Source organism: Ptychodera flava, chromosome 8, assembly GCF_041260155.1.
Source record: "Ptychodera flava strain L36383 chromosome 8, AS_Pfla_20210202, whole genome shotgun sequence".
Classification (NCBI taxonomy): Eukaryota; Metazoa; Hemichordata; class Enteropneusta; family Ptychoderidae; genus Ptychodera; species Ptychodera flava.
In genome coordinates, this window is record NC_091935.1 from 15,132,820 (window position 1) to 15,156,680 (window position 23,861).

The 23,861-nt window shown below is 36.6% G+C and overlaps 1 protein-coding gene across 1 annotated transcript; it reads right to left on the reverse strand.

Annotated features, from left to right (window-relative positions):
* Positions 1-4,475: 4,475 nt before the first annotated feature.
* Positions 4,476-23,823, reverse strand: LOC139138598 (protein zyg-11 homolog). Its single transcript, XM_070707035.1, has 13 exons — positions 23,685-23,823; positions 19,232-20,209; positions 16,659-16,799; positions 15,815-15,873; positions 14,417-14,534; positions 13,403-13,456; positions 13,009-13,167; positions 12,418-12,579; positions 11,864-11,911; positions 9,405-9,472; positions 8,136-8,265; positions 5,316-5,466; positions 4,476-4,768 (listed from the first exon to the last, which is right to left on the reverse strand). Exons 2-13 carry the CDS (start codon positions 20,198-20,200, stop codon positions 4,620-4,622), a joined length of 2,208 nt encoding a protein of 735 aa, XP_070563136.1. The 5' UTR covers positions 20,201-20,209; positions 23,685-23,823; the 3' UTR covers positions 4,476-4,619.
* Between the last annotated feature and the right edge of the window lie 38 nt (positions 23,824-23,861).

The following is a 23,861-nucleotide window of genomic DNA, read 5'->3' on the forward strand; positions in this document are numbered from 1 at the left end:
CGTATCACAAAAAAATTGATGTGCATAGCTATGACATTGGTCAATGTCCTTGTACCAACTTTGAATAAAATCTGTAGAAACATGCCTGAGTTATGGCTCTGTACATGAAAAAATCGTAATAAAATGGCCGCCTGGCGGCCATATTGGATCGTATCACAAAACAAATTGATGTGCATATGTATGACATAGGTCAATGTCCTTGTACCAAGTTTGAATATAATCGGTTGAGATATGCCTGAGTTATGGCTCTGTACATGAAAAAATCGTAACAAAATGGCCGCACGGCGGCCATATTGGATCGTATCACAAAAAGAATTGACGTGCATAGCTATGACATAGGTCAATGTCCTTGTACCAACTTTGAATAAAATCAGTTGAAACATGCCTGAATTATGGCTCTGTACATGAAAAAATCGTAATAAAATGGCCGCCTGGCAGCCATATTGGATCGTATCACAAAACAAATCAACGTGCATCTGTATGACATATGAAGCAATCCTTGTACCAAGTTTGAATGAAATCGCTTCCGGCATCTCTGAGATATCTGCGTGAACGGACGGACGCACGCACAGACGGACGCACGGACGCACGCACACACGCACGGACACGACCAAACCTATAAGTCCCCCCGGACGGTGTCCGTGGGGACTAAAAATGTGTGATACTCTCTCTCTCTCTCTCTCTCTCTGCGTTATTTTGTTTGTAAGGTTAAACATTGGAGCATCAAATGAATAATTACCAGATACAAGTCAGCAAATAAGTCTGAAGCTGAAAACAATACAAATGTTTCTCTTGACTGAAAAAGAAATAAACTATTACAGTTGAAGGCAAATACAGGTAGGATTCTGATCATCATGTCTTGCCATCTGTTTACGAGTAAAAGCAAGAACTACCACAAAATTCACATTCAAAAGCAACGGTGTCAAAAGCTCTTTCCAACCATTTTTTGAAATTCTCTGGTATCCACAAGTAGTTTTTTTGCCATGGGTTGGTACAACGTGCATCAGACTTCTTGGTAATGCTGACATTCATAAAAAGTTGACTTAACACAATATCTCAAAGTCAGGATAAAGCTACCAAATTTTGGTTGTGGCATTAGATAGGTTTTTACGTTCACCCTGTGAGTGCTGTAATTTGTTCCCGCCAAAATTTTAGTGCTACAATTTACGAATTTTTAAAATTTTTCTGTAATTCTTTTGATAATTTTGGATATCACATTCCATTGGCTAACATTTTTTTATCAAAATTATATCAAAAAATCTAAAAAAAAATTGACTGGGGAATATTTTATAAAGGTGACAAAAATTGACTTTGGTGCTCAAAGGGTTAATACTGACACGTTTCAGAGACACAAATTTGACAAGAACATCACATTATGATTTACAGATCTATTTTACCCTAGCATTACAATCACCAAGGAAGGCCAATAATCTATAATCTATCACCTACCAATACGACATTTCACCTTTCTCTGGCACCTTTTTGACTAAATCTATGACTCACAAATTTCAATCTAGTCATGTTTGGCTTTTGGGCAGTTTTGTCACACAAAATGAAGATTGTCTTTTGTTCAAGCGATCATCAAAAGGAAAGTGAAAGATGCATGTCTTGGTAAAATCAAAGATTTTCACACGAAGACACCAGTTCTAACCAATCACATAACATATACCTACAACATGAAAAGTTAAACAATTCTCAAGCTGCACTGGCACTAGAAATTAACAAAATACAGAAAATGCCTTGAGATATGTGTACATTTATCACAATATCACAGAAACAATGCAAAGATATCGTTATTTGTTCCACTGGCAATACAAAAACACTTTGTTGATGAAGATACCATTCCGGAGGTAACACTCTGACAATCACATTACACACATTTTACGCCATTTTGAAAGCACTGGTGATACAAGGTACTATAGTTCAAATGACACAGTGACAATTACAGATACTATCCTCATTGGACATTAGGAAAATCTAAAGCATCTACATTATTTCACACTTAAATTCTACATTTCATATCATAGACTATCTTTCACAAAACCATATTCGTTTAATTCTGATACGGCCAAAAAATGAAAACAGATCTCATAATACTTGACAACCTTATGGGAGTCTTAATATTTGAATTTTGAAGTTCAGCCATTTTGTATCAGAAACCATGATTACATAATTTTTCAATATTTTCGTTTGTTGTAAAAATTCATGTCAGGTACCAATGTTTTTAACAGTAAATGACTGAGAAGAAGTCAAATGGAAAAATCCCTGATCATCAATTATGGGTTCGGAAATAAAACAAAGAGAAGAGAGTTATGAAATCTGTGTACTCTTTGAGAGGAGAAAATGATGTGGGTTTTCTGTGTTACAATGCCCAAGTTGTTATCGAAGAGATACGGTACTCCAGTTGAATAGTATCCTAACAAAATTAGCCATGTGATATTTTAAAGGTTTTGGATCTCAATGAAAATAGCTTTTTGTCTCTTTTTTACACAAAATGGCCTTCTATAATGACACTGGAAATCTCAATACTGTACTTTTCTTCTACTGTCTGGGAAAGTACAAGAAAATTTGGCAAATTGAAACTCTTTATCCCAGGAGATAGTAACGTCAAAAATTCACTTGAATTACAAAGAAGCGTGTAAGGCAAAGAAAAGTATTCGATGCTGCATAACATGTGTGGATGAAGATGATATTCTTGAGTTACAGAATCAAAAAGGGTGACATAAAACAGACACTGATTGCAAGTCAGTTTACAAATAATCTCATTCTCCAGCAATATGATTTTGAGAAGATTCTTGTATGTAGATTTTTTTAATGAGCATGGCACGTCAGTAAATTTGTCTTTCTCCAGTAATTGTACTGAGGTTATCCACTCATATCACCACAGCCACAGGGAGTAGTACAAATTCCACAAGGGGTTGCAAAATCATTTACTGAGCTCTAAAAAATGTAGTGAACACACTTAGAAAACACCTACAATCAACATAACACCAAGACAGATTTGTAACAAAATGACAACATTCAAAGAATCCAAAGATAATTGGACAGAAAGAGATGTATGTACACAAACATAAAGCCAGGTGTGGGAAAAGAAGACAAGGACAGTTGGGAAGGAGATTGTGATGGTGGGGAAGGACACTAGGACAGTTGGGAAGAGAAGAAGAAATAGACAGAGAATGCATGTCAAATTTGCCAACATTCCTTCAAATACAACACAGCATCTGCTACAGCGTAATGGTTTCACACGACTTTCCACAAAGTCCACTTTTGACTCAATTGTTTGTCAATGTCCAAATTTACAAAGGAGCTGTCTTGTTGCAATGGACAACCTAAAATGGGCATAACTCTTTGCTATTTACATCTCCACATGCAAACATCTCCAGGGCTATTCTTTATACAGACACAGTCAGTGTACAAAGTGGAGTAACTATGGTTCAGAGTATACAGGGTACCTCTACATTTCCAGACAAAAGGTATAAAAATCTTTTTCACGTTTAAATCTGGAGCCAATCTTAATATTCATATCTCCCTGATGCTGCAATACTTCATGAGGGCAGTGAATTCATAGATGCGGTCGTGCATGCTGGTGGTTTGCTAGACTATTCAGAGGTGTCAGAAGCAGTTAATTGTTTTCAAATGAACAGTTGCCCTCTTTGCTAGCTACAACACTCCTGGCATCTAGAGATATTCAGAAGTCTGTGATGTCGTCAATCCTAAACTTCTATTGGATGACAAGTCTTTCACAGAACGCACGGTTGATGACGAAGTACAAATACAGTGATTTCATCATTACTGGAGGTTAAAGGTCATTTTCCTAGGATATGGGATCATAACATTGTACTTCCTGTATGTTGCATACCAATGTACAAGTTTCTTGTTGGTTACATATACGTTATATGTATCAGCAGCAGAATCATTCACTGAAATTAGTTTGGTGTCGATGAAGTATCTTTTAGCAAATTGTCAAAGTGTCACTGATTAGAAGCGTGTTTCCATGTTGGAAAGTAATAATCCTTAAACCTACATTGGCACTAATGTATTTCAGAAGGACCTGAAGTTTGATCTTCCACATGGAAATACAAAAACAGCAGTTCTCAAACTTGAATACATACATCAACCTGTACTGTAACCTTCACATATACTTTTAAAGTACTTATATTTTTATATACTTTAAAATTACTTATTTTCAAATTAACTTAGTGGTATTTATGTCAAACAACAGACAGTGACTCACAGGTCAACGACCGTAAAATGCATTTAAACTTTCTATGCAGGTTCTCATACAAATGAGATTACTGTGTCAAAGGTCGCCTGTTTCAGATTCGATGTTGAAAAGTTGCTGGTTATTAAACTCAACCTGATTAACACTTGATGTACAAACATCAGTGTTTAAACCTTTATGTATTCTTTGCTGTTCATGTTGGCTGTTCAACACCTATTTACAATCGATTCAAATCAGATGTAGAGATGGCGATGTCTCCACCTGTGCTTGGTCTCTGCTGTTCTCACTCGCAGTGTGCTGATGCCTCTCTGTAGAGGTGACAGCAAGGAATAAACAAGAGTACAGAGACCGCCATCACTATATCTGATTTCAATCAGATTGTAATAGACCAAGGTCCCTATCTTTTGCTGTGGCAGTGATGTTCGTTGATTGTAATTATATTTTGTGTCACTCTTTTAACTTCCCCGTCAAGGTCAGGTTTGTGCAGGAGTTCTCGCAGTACTTCAAGGCCGCCCTCAGTCTGAAGCATCGAACAGTATCTCTCAGCTGTGGGAGTGAGATCAAAGAAAATAAATGTATGATGGCTGGACGTTAAGGTTATATGTGTTTTGATATTTAATTGTGCAAACTTTGAGCTATTTGCCTTAAAAATCATGAGAATATGTGAATAGCAACGTCAATTTTTACATCACAGAACGAAATTGCATGAAATTTCCCATTTCCAGAATTCAATATTTGTAAACAAACAAACAAACAAACAAACACAAACTCTAATTTTGCCCAATGACACTGATACCTAATAAAGAGCTCATTTAACAATATCTCAAGCTGCTTCCCTTAATATATTTCAACCTGGGTGTATGATTTATAATCATGCTAGCTGCAAAGTATCATAAAATATGTTCAAAACAAAACATGCGAGGATTAATTACACAATCTGACAACATCTTCTAAACTTTAATTTACACAATAAAATTTCACTACATCTTCACTGTTTTTAATTTCTTCATAATAGTTTATATCTTCATATTTCTTCATATAAAGTACTTTTGTGTAAAGATGAAATGTGACTCAAACATGAAAATTCACTTACGCTTCTTGGCACATGTATGCCAGAGTGTCCACGCCGCCCAGAGCTGTGCACCTGGATTACGCTGGCAGGTGAGTAGGTAAATGATTGGACGAAACGATCTGTAAGCGACGAGTCTTCCTGTGTAGTCTCCCCATTCAATGACTCTGTCATACTGCAGGGGGCGACAAAGGAACAGATTATAAATCACAGGTATGTCATTTGATATGCATCTAACTTGTCTGGTAATTTGGCCAATACTGCACAAGCTTCTGTAGTGAGGGCACAACTTAAAATTACTTGGAGGGGGGGGGTGACAATATTGGCAGGGTGATAATGGACCAAGGATGTTACACTTTTATCCCATGTTGGTTGTTGTACCACACTTTCATGGATTGGGAGGCATTCGCTTTGATAATTGACGGGGAGAGTAGGGTCACAAAATTTATGTTTGATGTGATCACTTGGGAATACAGGTAAAGGTACAATGTTTATCAAAAAACATATCGTCAGTGCATTTATAAAGAGCAATTCTAGTGGGGAGGACTATATGGGAGATGCAAGTCAACAACATTGGTAAAGTCTGTATGTTTCATTGGATTCACTGGTGGAAGGGGACGAGGTGCAAAGACAAGCAAGAGTTATGATACTAATGATACTGTACATAATACTGTACAATGCTGTCATGGGACATATAACATACTGACTGACACAGAACAACATTATTTTCATAGTTACTTTTTTGTCCAATCGTCCAATCATTTACATTATTGTCATAATTACTTTTTTGGATGCTTCAAAAGCATTCGACCGCGTGAATCATTGGACATTGTTTAAGAAGTTGATTTCTCGCAAGGTTCCAATTTATATTGTAAGATTTTTACTCATTTGGTATCGGACGCAATCTATTATTATTCGTTGGGGTGATTGCATTTCAACTGGATTCACAGTTAATAATGGTGTAAGACAGGGCGGTGTCCTATCCCCAAAACTGTTTAATGTATATAATGATAACTTGAGTGCTTTGCTTGTAAAATCTCAAGTAGGCTGTAATATCGGTGGAACGTTTATAAACCATTTAATGTATGCCGACGATATTTGCTTGATATGTCCTTCTGTCAAAGGGACACAGAAATTGATAGATATTTGTAGTTCTTATGGTACCACTCATGACATTGTTTTCAATACAAAGAAAACCGAATGCCTGTGTGTCATCTCTAACAAATCTAGAGTTGTACATTTTCCCAAAGTTTACATAAATGGTATACAAATCGCATTTGTAGAAACTAAGAAGTATCTGGGCTGTCTTCTAACGTCTCACTTTTTAGACGATGCAGATATTGATCGTCAAAAGAGATCATTCTATGTTTCAGCTAATATGCTTTTGAGGAAATTTTCGCTATGTTCTTTAAGGGTAAAATGTATGATTTTTAAAGCCTATTGTTACCAATTGTACGGATCTCACCTTTGGCTTAGATATTCTCGTGGGGCTATGATGAAGCTGAGAGTTGCTTATAATAATGCAGAAAGTTCAGTAGTGCAAGTTCCATGTTTGTTTCTAATGATCTGTATAATTTTGACAGTTTACTCAGAAAACAAATGTATGGTTTTATGGTACGAATATCTATATGTGATAATGTAATTATTCAGCACGTGAATCAGTGCTTGAATTTCTCATCTGAATTATGCAAGTTTTGGATTGATTCTCTTTTCTAGTGAGATAAGGTTGGCTGTCAGCACCCTCACCGGTGCTTTATTCCACATGTCTTTAAGTTTATTCTTTCATTTCTGTAATAGTGTTCCTATGGACAATTGATGTCCGATTTAAAGAGAAATAATAATAATAATAATAATAATATCCAAACAGGGTCTATAAACTCAAAGTCACTGAGATCCAAAGTCAGGGACTTTCTAGGAGTGTATACTCTCTGCCTAAGTTCTCACTTTAATACCTACTTCAAATATTCAAATATCAAGAAAAACATGTTTATTTTATTAATATAATTAATTTGGGATTCCCTTGTTGCTGTTGTCTACACATGGATTTAAACCTCTTGATCAACTTCAAGGCAGTCTCATAATGTTTGTGTGAGCACTAAAATTTTCTGAACGAATAAAATTCCATGTCTCAGTGCAATACTTAATGTCTATTTATCATGTCCATTCAAACTTTTTCACTTTATTTCAGTGAGAGGACATATAATCATGAATTTCAACGAGAAAATGTAAACAAAAAGGTTAACTCTATCTTATCCACCCACTAATTGTGTTGAGGTATAATTTGCCTCGGTGACAGATATTTGGACTCCAAAACTTTTACAAAATTCTTTCGGCCTACAATATGTGGGAGAGGGGGCTCATTTTGAAGCTTCTGAAGTAAATAAAGTTTTCGCTGGCTGAGTTTTGTGAAAATCAGGGATTTTATTTTCCTCCACAGAGATAACACAGGGATGGTGGCCATTTTGAATTTAAAATAACAGTAAATATTGGGTAATTTGCTTCTCTTGTACTAAAATTTGCATTGTTGATATTGAAAGACGATGGTTAAGTTTGCTTGAGAAAAGTTCTAGCAAAATTTAAAGTCTTTCAGTTTTGAGATATGAAGTACCTTTACATGTAACCCTTTGAGTGCTATAATTTTTCCCTCCAAAATTTTGCTGCCACATTTTAATATCTTTTATGAATTTTTCTGAAATTTTTTGATAATTTTAGACTAAATGGACATCATATTTTATTGGTTACAGTTTTTTGTCAAAATTTTGACAAAAATCTGAGAAAAGATTGTGGTATGTTATAAAGGTGAGAAAAATTGATGTTGATGCTCAAAGGGTTAATACTACATACCAATGCCCTGAGTAACTGTGTTTTTGTTTCTGTAGGTAGTGACCATGCTTGGGAATCCTCACTGGTCAGTAGGGCTAATATACCACCGGCAAAATAGGCAACTTCTATGCCAGATTCTTCAATGGCGATTCTGCACAAAAAGACAAATTCAGATGGAAAAAGTCAGTCATGTCATACAGAATTTGCTATTTAGCACAAAAAGTATAAATGATTAGGTTTCGATAAATGAGCACAAAACAATAGCCATGTCATACACAAGGGTGCTTTCTGTGGAAGAAAGGTTGTTGATCGATACATAGTTTTATTGGTCACCACGTGATCTTACATGCTGATGTTTTTGAGATGAAAAGTATTCAAAATTGAACATATTTTAAAAGTTTTGCTTGAAAATGGACCACAGAGGCTATCATCAGTGAAACTCCATGAATAGATTTCTGGCTAACTGTTCATAACAACAAAAGCAACGATGATGTTTCATGCAATAGACATGAACATGACAATTCTACAATCATACAAATTGTCTACCCAGTCACACAAAGCAGTGTACTGAGTGTTATTGCATGTACCGGGATACACAATATGTAAATTCAATTGTTCATCTAAGACTTCTGGCACAGCAACACTGAAACGACGTGATATCACTAGGCGGTTTCCATAAGCTGGACACTATATTTTTCCAGTCTTTGTTCCAAAACTGAAGTACAAATCAGCATTAAAAGCTATCATCCTAATTCTTCCACACAAATACAACTCATGATGTAGGGCAGATCAAACAACACTGGTAATGCTTACTACCGGTATTCTATTTCCGAAACAGCTATTTTTGCCCCTGACAACCAAACTATTTTTGTTTTCACTGTAGCTATTTTTTCCCCTGAAAACCAAACTATAAAATTTCAACATTATTTTTGGCTAATGTGTACAACCAGCATACACTTACCATAACAGAATACATATAAATATCAGAAAGTTAATTTCAGTGGACAGTAAGTCCGGTAAAAAATGGAATATTTCAGAATAAAATTGATAAATTACTTTTCTTTTTATAGCTATCAATAAGAAAAACATGTACTGAGAAAATGCAACATTATTTCCTGGTTCTAATGGCAAATTATTGTGTTGAAGACCACTGTACATGTTTATACTACATTGTAGTAATCACATCTTTATCTCTGACTGCAATTCTTCCACAACGACTATTAATTGTCAGATGCATCATCTGTATATGGAAACACATTCAGCAGTATGTTACAAAAGATAAAACCATACCTGACATGGTGCATGAGGTCTTCAGTCATCAACTGTGGTCGTAACGCTTTCACTTCAGCAACATTGCTCTGCAGAGATAAACAAAACCATTCTAATAATCTCTCTTTTCCTCTTTCTGTCTCCTTCTCTAAGCAAATATAGCGGCATGGAGGATATCATCATGAACTTCCTGGCACAACATTGCAATAATGATCAACTGAGGATTTACTATAAAAATACCGTCAATGACGCTGTACCTTCTCTAATGTGTGGCCAGGTCAGGTAATTGGTTGTTGGCATGGAGTTGTTGGTAAATACGGTAGTTGATGATGTAGGGGCATGAGGTGGGATATGGACCCAAAGAACCCAAAAGATGATTAAATACATCAATCAAAAAAATTCTAAGCTACAGTATAAACTGCCTAAAGATAGTTCCAGTGTGGGAAAAAGTTAAATAATTCAGAAATAAGAATTCACAGTCCAAAATAGTAATGACGCACTTCCTTACTGACCTGAGTGCATGTGAAATACACAACCTGGCATCTGTAAATTAAATGTATACCAAGTGATCATTTTAAGTCACTTTTAACTGTTTTTAATGGATTTTCCAAAGAGTCCTGTGAAAATGATGAAAAACGCTTATCTGGTCTTGTGTTTGTATAACCTCATGGCTGATAATTGTCATAGTATTGAAAAAAAATTGAAAGTGAAGAAATTACTGTTTTTAATAGGCATATTTTCCTTGAAATACATGACCGTGTAAAGAATATATGCTAAAAGTGTTTAAGAGTAAATTTCTTTTTAAGAAATAATTTAATCTGTGACCAAAGGATTTTATTCTTTGAGCTTACAAATTCAAACATTGCAATTTGTTCAATCATCTTGTGCAGTGCAAAATTTATAAAATGACTGAAAAACAAAAAAAATTAACAGAATTACAGTCTTTGTGATGTAAAATTATGGGTTGACATCACAATAACTGTTAATCTGTTTGAAGTACTAATATACTATAATTTAAAACAGAAAAGTTCATGCAGAAACGGTAAAATATATTGTCAGCAATGTAGTGTTAATTTTGACTTTACATCAAAATATGCCTTTGCTGGATACCAAATATATAGGGCGAAATATTAAAATCAGCCATGTTCAGCAAAATCCACACAACAGCATTGATCCTTTTCTAATTTGATTTGATTTGCTCATGTTATCCTTGTATGACAGTCAGTACAATATGGAACTTGAACACAACACAGTGAATAAGTATGCTGTAAATGAAATGGTGTGGCTGCATCCACATGCAGCAATAGGAGTGCCTTTGTCTCTCACCCCTCATTTCAACCTGTCCCATCCCTGAAAAAATAGTTTGGTCTTATATTTATAATGTTAATAATTTCTGTATTTGTTAAAATGTGCGCATCTCAAAAACTTTTGACCATAAACATTTTCAGTGTTTTTTATAGCTGACCAGTCAGTTAACCTGTTTATATTGAATATTTGCGCATTTTTCCGCAGTATTTGACATTTTCTGAATACCTTCTTATTCAGTTTGTCATTTTCTAAAAGTTTAAATGCTCCATTGTGTGGTCAAGCTTTCCACAAGCATCAAATGTGGTACTTCATATAGGAGGGTCTGCCTCTAGAGGGCGGGCATCATGAATAGTGTTTGTTGGTTAATTCCTCCACGTAAACTTCTGATTGTACTGTAAACATTGAACATGGCCAATGTCCGATTTTCCTGTCTAAAACTTTCACTCATTTTCGTTCATATGACTCTGAAACTCCAGGAAACGATTGGGAAGAAAGGGTTATCTTGAAATATTGAGGTACTCGCCGATATTTTGCAAAATTAAATGAGAAAAAATGCAAGGAAAATGCCGACAGGCTTACACAATGACAGTTTTCAGACTCGGAGGCATATGATCATCTCTGCAGATACTATGCAACAGGCCAAGATCACGTGAGGCCATGAGCGGATATCCACGCAACTCAGTACCAAACACTAGCGCTCACAGAGTGAGCAAACACAAAGTGAGTACCCCTAACGTCAGCTCAGTAGTCTGTAATAGATTGTAGTCAACTAAGAAACCTTGGAGAAAGGCTTAACACTGTGGCTATGCCGCTAAGTCCCTTTTGATTTTTGTCATTTCATAGCTCAAAATCGTTCTCCCACACATCAACCTGAGCCATGAACACCCCCACCAGTTTATGATATGACCCATCACAATTGCATGACGTCAACGGATCTTGACAGACGGAAGTCTTGACAGACGGAAGTACTTGACAGCAGCATACTGGTTTTCAACTCTAATACCTTCTCTGTCTATAAATAGACACGAGAAGGTAAAAATGAATTACTGTATAATGCTTGGTGTAGGGCTATGATACAGAATCAGTGTCTGGCAAATGCCTACAGATTCTGGACAATGATTCTGCATTGCAAAACACAGTCGGAATGGTGAATGCAGTGTTATTAAACTTACGAATAACCCAAGGGCTCTCTTCTGAATGACAGCTTCTTCATAGAAAGTCTAAATGGGGGAAAAAAAGATGGGAAGATTTTTAAACCGAAAAATCAGAAAAACCTTTCACTTGCTTTGTGTCTTCTGCGATACACAACAGATACATGTATGTTGTGTGTGAACTTTGTGGAAAAATTACAAGTGATTTCCTTTAGTTGGTAATGTACTAAAAAAGTGGTTTATGAATTATGGTAATATAACTGCTATTTTCTAATGTGGCTCAATCATTTGAAGTACCAAGGGGAACCTTAGTATATTTTACTAGCTCAGTGCCCTTAAAAATATTGTATTAGTTCACGGTCCCTCTATCACATTATTAACAGGGACCGTGATAGAGGGACCGTGATTAGTTGTTGAAGTACCACTTGTTAAAATCAAACAGTTGATCATGTGACAATGAATGAGGCAAATTTCACAAGATTGGCCTCAAGAGGGCGCTATGAAAAACCTTACATTACAATGAATTTTGATCAGAACATGAATCAAGAAGTGGTAGAACTGACTCAAGAACTCACATTGAGGATTAAAAGATACAGGTCATATCCTCCAGCATTGATAAAGACAGTACAAATCCCTGGTAACTCATCTGTGAGACTCCACAGAATCTTCATCGTCATCTTGAGTATCGTGTTGATGGTTCCCTCATCCACCTTGTCACGAATCATATCTATTAATTTCTGTTGGAGGGGAGTGGGAGGAAAAACCAAACAATCAGCTGTGTAACATTACCTTGAAATGTTTACACTGCTTGATATGATATTTTTCTAACTACAGTATTAACACTGACATACTCATTATGCAAGTAATTGTCGGTGATGACAGCTTGACTGAGAATTTTCAATTTCCTGAACTGACAAACTCTCTTTGGGCACATTTCTTGACAAGACTGAGGTAATATGTGCCATGAATGACAACATTTCAAACTTCTACCCACACTTTCCTCATGGGAACAGCAGCTATGCCCTGCATTAACTGCATGATGAAAAACTGCACTTTTGATTCAAACAAAGACAAGATAATGAAAATATCATTTAATCTACAGGCTCTGAAATCAGACGTGCATTCAAGTACATGTACATCAGTGATACTGCTGCTGCAAGTTGTACCTCTATGACTTCCGTTGTTCCGAGAACAGCTTTCTGCTCCGTTGTCAATTTGTGCACCAGTATGGAAGTAATGATGGATGCAGTTCTGCACATGGAATGGTCGTCGTAGTCCGTCAGACACTGCATCGTTAACTGAGCCGCTCGTAAATAGTCGAAATTCTGCGCAAGAGAAATGAAACATCAGCTCAACATTGGAACATTACTTTGGGCATACATCACAGTATCAAAACTTTTGACTGAATAAACTGCAAGCCTTCAACAGAAAAGTTTTCAAATATTATAAATTAATACTCATGAGATTCCATTCGACTTTCTCACAAACCAACTTCATGACTGCATCAATGCATTTTGGTATTGTATCCACCCTGTATTGGAAAAGAAGAATGCCACTTACCACATCATACAGAATACGTTCATTTCTGAGAACCAACATACAGTTATTTTGCAACTGAAATCGAAAATAAATGCAAATCAAAATTTAAAATCATAATTTCATAAATTACAAAGAGCAATATATGTTGAGTGTGTCCTACAGTATGTCTTAAACTAACAACGAATTGGTCCTAATCCTTAGATTTCAGTGATGGGGTTGGACCTGGGCTCATAACAGGAGCATGATTATTTGAATAATTTTGACTTCAAATGTGTGTTGGCAATGACAGTTTCGCATTTTCTTTTCAAAAGCAGACTTAAAATCGTCCAGTTTTCTACTGGTTCTACTTACATACTGTACTACAGCATCTGCAGCAAACTCTTTAACAAGTTTATTACATTCCATGTATTTTGGAGGACTCCATCGGAAAAATTCAGCTGGTTAACCAGATTACCAACAACTCTCGGAACAAAGATTTTAACAGAATTCAAGAGAATATAAACAGACCACACTAAACTTTTTTAAAACAACTCACTTTAAAATAAACACTTTTTTGAAATATGGATATTTGCTTTTTAACAAAAATGAAACACAATGGTTTTCAGGACTGTCTTTGGAATATGCTGGAGCTCTACCAGGTAATGAAGTCTTATATAAGCTTCAGAAAGAAGAGAATTTGAAAACATGTCTAAAACCTGCACTTAGACTAAAGATATGGGGTAACAGCTTCAAATATTACAGTACCAGTTATATATGAAAAGATTACAATACATGACAGTTTAAACATGGTTTAAGCCTTTTCAGTGCTATAGGTCAGTCAAGTCCCATTATTTTCAGCAATGGAGTTGGACCTCTACATTGAGAGATGGGGGAAAAAGGTTAAATCTTCCCAAACGAATTCACTATTGTTAAAGATGGCTCGCTGTGTGTTAGTGATTCTAGAAAGATCCATGACATGCTGACTAACCTATGGTAAATCACAATCTTTACACTTGAAGGAAAGGCACAAAAATACCTAAATGTTACAAATCTCACCTGCCCTCTCTCTGGAAATGTTGCCATGGCATCAAGGATGATGTCAATGAGCTTCTTCAAGACTGACACATGTATGCCTTCGCTGAGTTCATACTTGGTCAAATTGTAAAGACAAGCACTACAAGAAGAATATACCATCATGTAGAAGATGAGATCGCACACTTATTTATTATGACAGTTCTGTTTGCCTTCATTCTTGTTTGATGCGACTTTCATGCATAATGACACTTCAGATGAGGTCACGAGTTCCAGAACACTATCTCTAAAATAGCTCACTGTATCTGTCCAACAAATTATAACCTGCATAAATCTATTCATAAACAGTTGCATGTGTGTCAGTCTTGGCAGAGTTTCACCTCTCCATGTCAGGCTGGGATGGACAGCTTTTTATGTCTTGCTATGGTTGTGACTAAACTTCAAAATACTTAGTTCATAATGAGCCATACTACTAATCTGCACTATCCTAGGGAGTATCTTACAAGTTGACAGCTCCCTTAGGGAAGATTGAATCCCACCACTTTTCTGGTTCTGTCCCACTGCTTCCTGAAGAGCATTATGCGGCTTGAGATGGTTATAAACACGTGACCTATTAAGAGACCTATTTAGAACAGTTTCTGTATATTCTACAAGTGAAATCATGACAAAACCTACACTGTAGCTGCCTTATTTATTGGATCACAACTTAGAAGCCATTTTCTGGAGCAATAAATAAAGCATTATACCGGTATATTGTATGACATCACCTATAATGACACTTGACCCTCATAAAGCTCTTGATCTATTGTTAGGGAGACGTAACGAGCACTCAGTGTTAACAGAGCATACTGCTTTGAATTAATAACAAGGGGGGGGGGGGGAATTATTGTGTTGTTTTTTTCTTGAAAAATTAACAAACATCATTCATAAAGTACACATCATCAAATAAATCACACTGATCAATATCAAGAAACTGTTGTTGTCTAATAGGTAACTGTGGAATATGCTAACCAGAATTTAATTCCATTTTAGGTGGAAAATCTCCTACCCACTTCACTTTGCCACCTCATCTATTTGTCAGCCATTCTAGCAGTCAGTATTTTCCCTGTAGTTTAGGATGGGCACTCTTCAGCCATTCACTTGAGCCTGTGACCTCAGAACTACAAAATTCAAACCTGCAGTCTGCCAGCTTATAGCTGCAATATTACTTAATGGTTTCACAGGGCAAACCTGTGTCATTGTTATGTTCTTGTAGATGTGCAATGATGAAATCCACACTCAAAAAGAACACCACAGCGAGGAAAAGATGATAGAGCTATCTCTTCCTGAAGTACCCATCAACATGATGTTAGAGATCGGGAGTTTATTTGTGTATCAGACACCCTCTCACTTGATGAAGTGAATATTTCTATTGTTACTTACCTCCCAGCCATCTGAATTCCAAGAGAGCTTGGATAGTTCTTCATAACTGACATCACAAGCTAAAATGGCAGAAGTGTAAAAGCATAAAACAGATAGCATAAAACAGTGAAATAATGTAATGTACGATGATCAGCAATTCTGTTGACTTCTGCAAATTTACTTGGATCTGGGCACCACTTCAAAAGTGGTTCTCACAATGCATTGCAGTTAGCGCCGCCTCCATGGACTAATGTGCTTTGTCTATGGCAGGTATGACATCATCAGTTCGTGGCGATACCACTTCTGTAATGGTGCCTGGATCTGCTCAGATATCTACTTTATATTGGTTGTCGATCATTCAAATGGTCTCTGTGTGTTCTGGCCTGGTAACTTTTACTGGAGTTTACATTTCATTTATCAAAGTTGACCTCGTTTTACCAAGCACTGAGGAAGCAGCATAGGAGCATTTGCCCATAGCTTGACCTCAGCATATGTATGTACCGGTATGCTATACCGGTAGGTGTTGTTCTAGCCCTATATTACTGCTCCAAGCCTTGGTCACGTCACCGAGATTATTGAGCTTTACTGTTTCGAGAGTTGAACTCTTCAGATTTCAAAATTAGCAAGAGGTTACAGGTGCTACGAAGATGACATTTTTCATCATGTCATGGCCAATCACATCAAAGATTTTTGTTTAGTTATACATACGTTCAGGGCCCAAGTCTTCTAGTTGATAATATACACCCTGGCTTTAGCCAATCAGATAGCTGTATTCAGACAAGGCATATATGATAATGGTACAATAGGGTAATTTGTATTGTTTTAAGTGAAACATCATAAGATGCATGTGGTTATGTATACAAACCTTTATGACATCCAGCTGGGCTTGTTCAGAGAAGTGTGTCTTGTCAAAGAGGTAGGAAAGAAGCTGATGTAAATATGAAGGTCTGTTTGTGTATCTTCTCAAACCTTCAAGAATCTGTTCCTCTGTGTAGTGGCCTGTTACCTGTTGAGAGTTACAAAATGCACACATGATTTTGCGGATTTGACACCACCCTTCAACTGAGTAACGGTCAAGAATCCTACTGTTTCACAGAACACACACGACGATACTACAGCAACGAGAGGACAGGCAGTAAATCTCTGTTTAAAAAAATGGCCATGCTAATATTTTTCAAATGAATTGTTTTTAAGTATGGTGAATTTGCTTGGCTAAGACGATTTTGACACAATATCTGGAGCTTAGACAAGCGTTATACCAATGAGAATATAGAACAACTGGATCCAGGAACACAATGCTTGCTCAATTACCGACTTCTGAACTGACTTACTGAAGCCTTTCTTCATGCACTGGTACATAAAATTATACCAAAATTTATTTGCATTTCCATTATTCCTATTCTCCAACTCATTTTATTCTATGAAGGCAGTTTAATACATGAAATGTCAACACAATTACAACCAAGAAAGACTTTCAACACCATTTTTTCAAGGGTCAGCAAATCCATAAACTATTTGATGGTCACCATGGTGCCCTGCAAGTTGGGTTGGTAGTCCTATAAGTATATCAAAGATCCATGGGAATTGCAAGGAAATTCACTTTTCCATGCAAAGGCTGATCATGGACTTTAGTGCCCTGGATGTGTTCATCAATGTGAAAAACTGTTTGACAGACTTACTCCATGGTGTGAGAACTGTTGAAAGCACACTGCAGAAATTTGCTGTGACATGTCATGCGGAAAGCGATGTAACAATTTGCTCATCATGAAACATGACTGATCTGTGTGACCCTTGTAAACTATCAGCCCATCAGAACTATGCAAGTCATTGGCATCAGATTCCACCAAGTGTACAAGTATCATTAGTGACAGCCGGATGGGAGTTTTTCCAAATGACAAAAAGACAAACGGCCATGTAAAAATAATTGGAAAATTTTGAATTATTTAAACCATTCAAAAACAGCCATGAAAGCAGACCAGCTGTAAGCATCACGTCATTGGCATTCTCACGGATCAAAATTACATACTGCGTATGTTTGTTGGCACAGAGTTGCCATTAAATGTACATCAGATCAGATGCACATGTTGTGATCACCAGTAAAATGTTCACCACAGCATACTTTACCAGTAACTCTAGGCCAGGAACATGACATTTTCCCTTGTTTATAACTTTAAAAAATTCTGCAATTATACGGTGTTGCTCAAATTTGATCAGAATTGGTACATACCAAAGATCAACAATAAGTGTTGTTTCTATCTGTTCAGTGCAGGAAAATTCTACGTTGATGTTATGACAATTATTTCTGCACAGTACAACCAGAAAAACAACAATTAATATTTAAACCAGAAAAACAAGAATGACACAAGTTAATACATAATAACTTTAGGTACTGAAGGTCAACTTTAGCAACATGCATAGCAGAGAATGTTTCAACCATGGATGTACAAAAATAGACATCCATGGTTTGAGCAGGTCTGTTAACATGTAACAGTTCATAATCAATGACAGGAAATGACTAATAAGCTGTTTCAGTTACTGCCACCACTCCCACACATAATAGGTACCCTGCATACAAATAGGTTAAAGGTCAAAAACCTCTTACTCAGATGTGTGGGCTGTTTCAGTTACTGCCACCACTCTGGCACATTTGCAGGATTTCCCCGTTTTCTTACCTCATTTGCATATTTTTTACACTGACATGTTCATTTGAACAACGTCACATCTCAACCCCTGCATCTACCTGTACACCAAAGACTGATATGGTAGCTTTGGCGGTATGGGAGCCTTTGCGTGTGACGGACATACTTCCGCGCACACATACCCACATAAATACATACAGACATACAGACACCATCGACTCACCATATAAGCTCTTTTTGGTATTTATATACCAAATATGAGCTAATAAAAACATGTCTTAAGTATTAAATCTTAATCACTGATATTTTGATCAGACACAATGAATTACAGGAGGGCTCTCTTAATTAAAGTTGAAAAATGCTATCACAAATGTTCATGAATTTTTTTCTGTGGAAAAAATTTTGTTTTGAATGTGTTTACCTCAGATCCTCCTTAACAAGAGGAGCTACCACTGATATCTTCAATTATCTTACCATAACAGGAATACAGAAAATTAGTTACTTCTAGAAAACTGCTCAGAGGAAAGAGTCATCGAAGCATTTAGATTTTTAAAAATATTTGAAAACCAAATAATCAATTATAATATTATTATTATTATTATTATACTTTATTGTCCTAAAAAGGATAATCACCTTACAGCTCAGAGGATAAAAATAACGACCTGACAGACATAAAAAACAAAAACAAAACAAAACACAAACTAAGTCAACAAAGGTTTCACAATGTCATGATCAATTTCTGTGATGTAACGCCAAATCTCTGTCTCTGAAAGAAAATAAGAGTCAGTATTGAACTTGCCTTCACATGGGGTCTGTAATCCTCATGCTCTTCATCAGTCAAGAACTCGGCTTCACAAAGTTCTGTCAGAGCAAGTCCCAAGAACTTGATCTGCGGTCGCCTGTCATAAAAAAGCTTCAGCGAGGACTCCTTCACGGGCTTGTTCCCTGATATGTCTAGAGAGGTGAGCTGCGGCAAAAAAGGCTCTGGCGGGAGTTCCAGAAATTTACAAAAGGTGTCCCGACTGTAGTCAATGATGACGTGTGTCTTGGAATCCATGGAAATGTCAAGGTGTTGTAAGTTGTTGAATTTCACGATATCCTTGAAAAGGAGAGCGTCGGAGAAGTCAACGCTGGTGTGGAAGACAGTAAGTGCCTTCAGCGGTACTTTCTTGAAATTGTGAAGGTACAGTAGTGTCTCTACACCTGCCATTGAGATGTCTAAGCTCTCCAATTGCTTTGTCCAAAGGGACAGCTGTTTGACAATACTGTCCTCATTATTGGCTGTTTTGCCAACTCTCTGACACACCTCTAGCCACCCAATGTTAAGACTCTTCACCGGCTCCAAGCCTTTTGCTCCAAAGGACCAGAGTAGATCCTGCACAGTCACGTTCTTAAGTCTAGACACGTCCAACTCACTGAACTTGTGATTGGCCAATGCAGCGAGTCCCTGGATGGTAATATCACAGCCTCTGAGCCAGGCTCTTTTCAGCATGGTTGTCCTGGGGTTTGAAAAGAGCATCAGCACCCTGTCTGTGATTTTCTTCTTCTCTGTGAGTTTCCTCAGCAAGATTTCTGACAGTTCCATGTTGAGGACTGTGTCTGGCACACAAAACTGAAGGCCTTTGCTTGGATCAGTCAGGTCTCTCTCGGTGCACACATAGTGGTAGTTTTCTGAGATGTATTCAAGACAGAACTCTTGCAAAGTTTCTGGTGAGGCTGTAGCTAGTACTGGTGGAGCTGGTGACTCAGCAGCTCCTTCAACATCCATTTTCTGTCACTAGGAGATGGAATACAGACAATGGTTTCAGAAAGTGGATAAAAGTTGAGTTTAAATGAGGCATTACCAGTACTGAAAAGACCAAGAGTTATTAAACATTTGTAAAGGATGACCTAATGAAGCTTGAGCCCCTACTCTGTTTATTTTCATCCCATATGATGCTGAACATTTATTGGTCAGGACATTTAGAGTTTATTAAAATGGTTGTTGCACAGATGTCAGAGGCCTTAAATAAAGTTGTCAACACTGCTGCTGGATATTCTTGGCCGTACATTAAAAAGAAGAGGGTGTCAAAAAGATTTTACAATTCCTCTCCAAATTGTAAAAGTTAATTTTATTTTCATTTGAAGAAAATTTTTCCCTATACGACTTTCATAATCATTACTCTTGTTTGTGTATTTTGCCTTCTCAAGACGTCTTGTCTCAAGACAGATTCTTCACTACAAGATTAAAAACCTTGAAGTAAATTCAATATATATTTGATAACATTATCATGTAACGGAAAACGTAACATAGATGAGTTTCCAGGGAAGGTAAAAAGTCCCATTTTCAAATGTTGCTTAATATGAAGTGTAGTGAATCATAAAGTACAAGGTTACATATAGTTGCTGTACATGACTCACATTATGTCACATGAAGTCAAATGTAGGGCATTCAAAAAATACTTAAATCCCACTGTCTCATACAAGGATTATACCAATTTGATGCGTTTCAATGTCATATGTACCTAAAACAGCTATCTTTTTCGTGGCTTTCTTTCACTGGCTGCTGACTTAGTTCATCCTGCTAAAACTTTGAATTCAGATCTGCCTACAGATTTGCACAAACACCATACACACAGTTCTGTCTGGACTATCATATACTCTCTACAAGCATGTCCTTGAGTAAATTATTTCTGATATGCCATCTTGCAGAGAGTTAGGTGCCAATATTTACTGCAGTCACACGAAGGAGTTAATTTTAGCATCTGGACTAAGAATCACTTTGGCAAGGGCATATGCAAGTTGTGATTTTCTTTTCATACATGAAACTCGAGATCTTTATTTAGAAAATAATTTTAGATTTAAAAATTGATTTGTCATTACTTTTCAACTGAAAACTATCGTACCAATCAACATCAATTTTATCACATTATCCTAGTCAATTAGAGCAATTAGCCAAAACCCACAAACTTTATCACTAAAAAATAATGTACCAATTGACCCTTTGAGTGCCAACGTCAACTTTTCTCACCTTTAGAAAATACCCGTCAATTTTTCTCAGATTTTTGCCAAAATTTTTATAAAAAACTATTGCAAACAAATATGATGTCCATTTGGTACAAAATTATCAAAAAATTTCAGAAAAATTCATAAAAATTGGTAAAATCTGGAAGTAAAATTTTGATGGGAAAAATTACAGCACTTAAAGGGTTAACTAATTTTTTTGTTCATTAATGCGGTTCGTGGTCGAAGTGTTGATGCACCTGTTTTTTTAAATATTCTAGTTTTTCCAGAAATGACATCAGGAATAGGTTCGTTTAGGGACTGGTCAGTTTCTTCGGCCTGGGGGGGGCCGGTGGATTATTTTTTGCCGACGTCAAAAAGTGGCTGACCCCCCTATTCCAAATTTTGAAAACAGGGTGACCCCCCCCTATTCCAAATTTCTAAAACAGGGTGACCCCCCCCCCCCCCCCGGCGCGACAAAGGTAAAACAAAAGATGGACATAAATTATATATATATATTATATATATATATATATATATATAATATATATATATATATATATATATATATATATATATATATATATATTTATATTATGTATATATGTATATATATATATATATATATTTATATATATATATATTATATTTACATTTTACATATATTTATATTTTAAATAGTCATTCTATGTTTTAGTGAAATTGTTGACATGTCAGTTGTAAGATAGGAATTTCAAAGTGTCAATCTTAAAGTTTAAATACAGTACATTTTGAATGAGCTGTATTTTGAATGAGCTGTGAATGTATTTCACACTTTCTCTGCTTAACCAGATGTCCTGAACTGTTGTACAGAAATGGATGTCAATCATTAATATCAAAGAGGAAAAAGCAGTGAATCAAAAACTTTGATGGGTGTTAAGACTTGCCAACCATCCAATTAAATCTACTGAGGAGCCATAGAGAGCTTTTTTAGCCAAATCTGATGTGTACAGTGTCTGAGAGGACCTTTTCTTGTGTAACATTGAAACCATAAAAGCACAGCTAATAATGACAAAAACTGCCTTTTTTAGCTGTTATTTTGTTCATAAAAAAGCATCTTTCTACAGAAAACCTATGAAACAAAGGAAAATAATTGCATCAATGAGAAGGAAAGATATCTTGTCATTTTTCTATCTCTAAAATAAGTCACTGTATCAAATATATATTGTGAAATATTTGTGCATGTTGCTTTCTCATACTGAATTCTCACAGAGAGAACAGAAAAGTATCAGGAATTTGTCATCCTTTTCATATGAAATGCAGATTTCATAATGGTACACTTTCACTTAGCAAACATCAAGATATCTCTGAAAGTATGGCGCCCGAAGGGCGCGCCAAAAAATATGAAACATCCTGATATCTCTGATATATATGCCTTGTATATTAAAGTCATGCACCTGAAGGGCATGCTGAAAGATGTATGATATATTAAAGTAATGAGCTTGAAGAGCACGCTGAAAAATATTGAACATACAGATATCTCTGATGTATGTATGCTTGATATGTTAAAGTTGGGCGTGCTGAAAAATATGACTGATTATTAAAGTTACGCGCCCGAAGGGCGCGCCGAAAAATACAACTGAATGATGAATTTTGTGGCTGACACTAGCATTTTAGGCAATGATGAGCACTGTGTCAAAATTCAAAAACACACTGACCCCCCCTATTGGGCATTTCAAAAACATGGTGACCCCCCTATCACCAAAGTCAAAAACAGGGTGACCCCCCCCCCCCATGAATCCACCGCCCCCCCCCCCAGGCTGAAGAAACTGACCAGTCCCTTAGCTCCATGGTGCAATGGAGCTGTACATGATCGCGTTACTAGGAGGAGATCCTGAAATCCTACCGTACCGGTAAACTGGTACACAAATACTGAACAACCGCTAGCGTAGCGGCCACTCAGAATAGAATTCCTCGAAAGAAGCCTGTCTCCTATAAATTTTGCATTTTCTACTTTTAAGTAATGGTTTCACAAAAATTAGAAACGTAAAAATTGCCTTGGCCCTCTGCAGAACATCGGGAAACATTTCACCTTCCATTCATGCCATTTTGGAAAGCAGTATGTATTGGCCAAGCATTCATTACTCACGATATATTGCACAAACAAGTCAACTGTGTAGTGATGCGCCAAGCAAGGCGGCCAGAAGTGCGCAATCGGAGAAAATTATACAGCCTGTCAGCATGCCCAACGATTGGAAAGATATGACATCTGTCTATACGATGAAACTTACCTTTCTGTTGATGTAATGGAGTTTGCAAACAAATTACTTCGAAGTTTGTATATCAGTAACACGTCAATTCAATATACTGCTGGCAGTAGCTGCTACATTGGTCATTTCGCCGCCATGTTTTGATCATCGAGATGGCAAAGGTCAACAAAACTTTTTTCCCTCTTCCTCATTTAGCAA

Coding starts and splice junctions, on each gene's coding strand:
- LOC139138598 (XM_070707035.1), bottom strand. CDS start 20,200: ATGGATGTTGAAGGAGCTGCTGAGTCACCAGCTCCACCAGTACTAGCT. Junction 9,473..11,863: donor AGAGAGCCCTTGGGTTATTC/GTAAGTTTAATA, acceptor TTATCTCTGCAG/AGCAATGTTGCTGAAGTGAA. Junction 5,467..8,135: donor CACAGTTACTCAGGGCATTG/GTATGTAGTATT, acceptor CGCCCCCTGCAG/TATGACAGAGTCATTGAATG.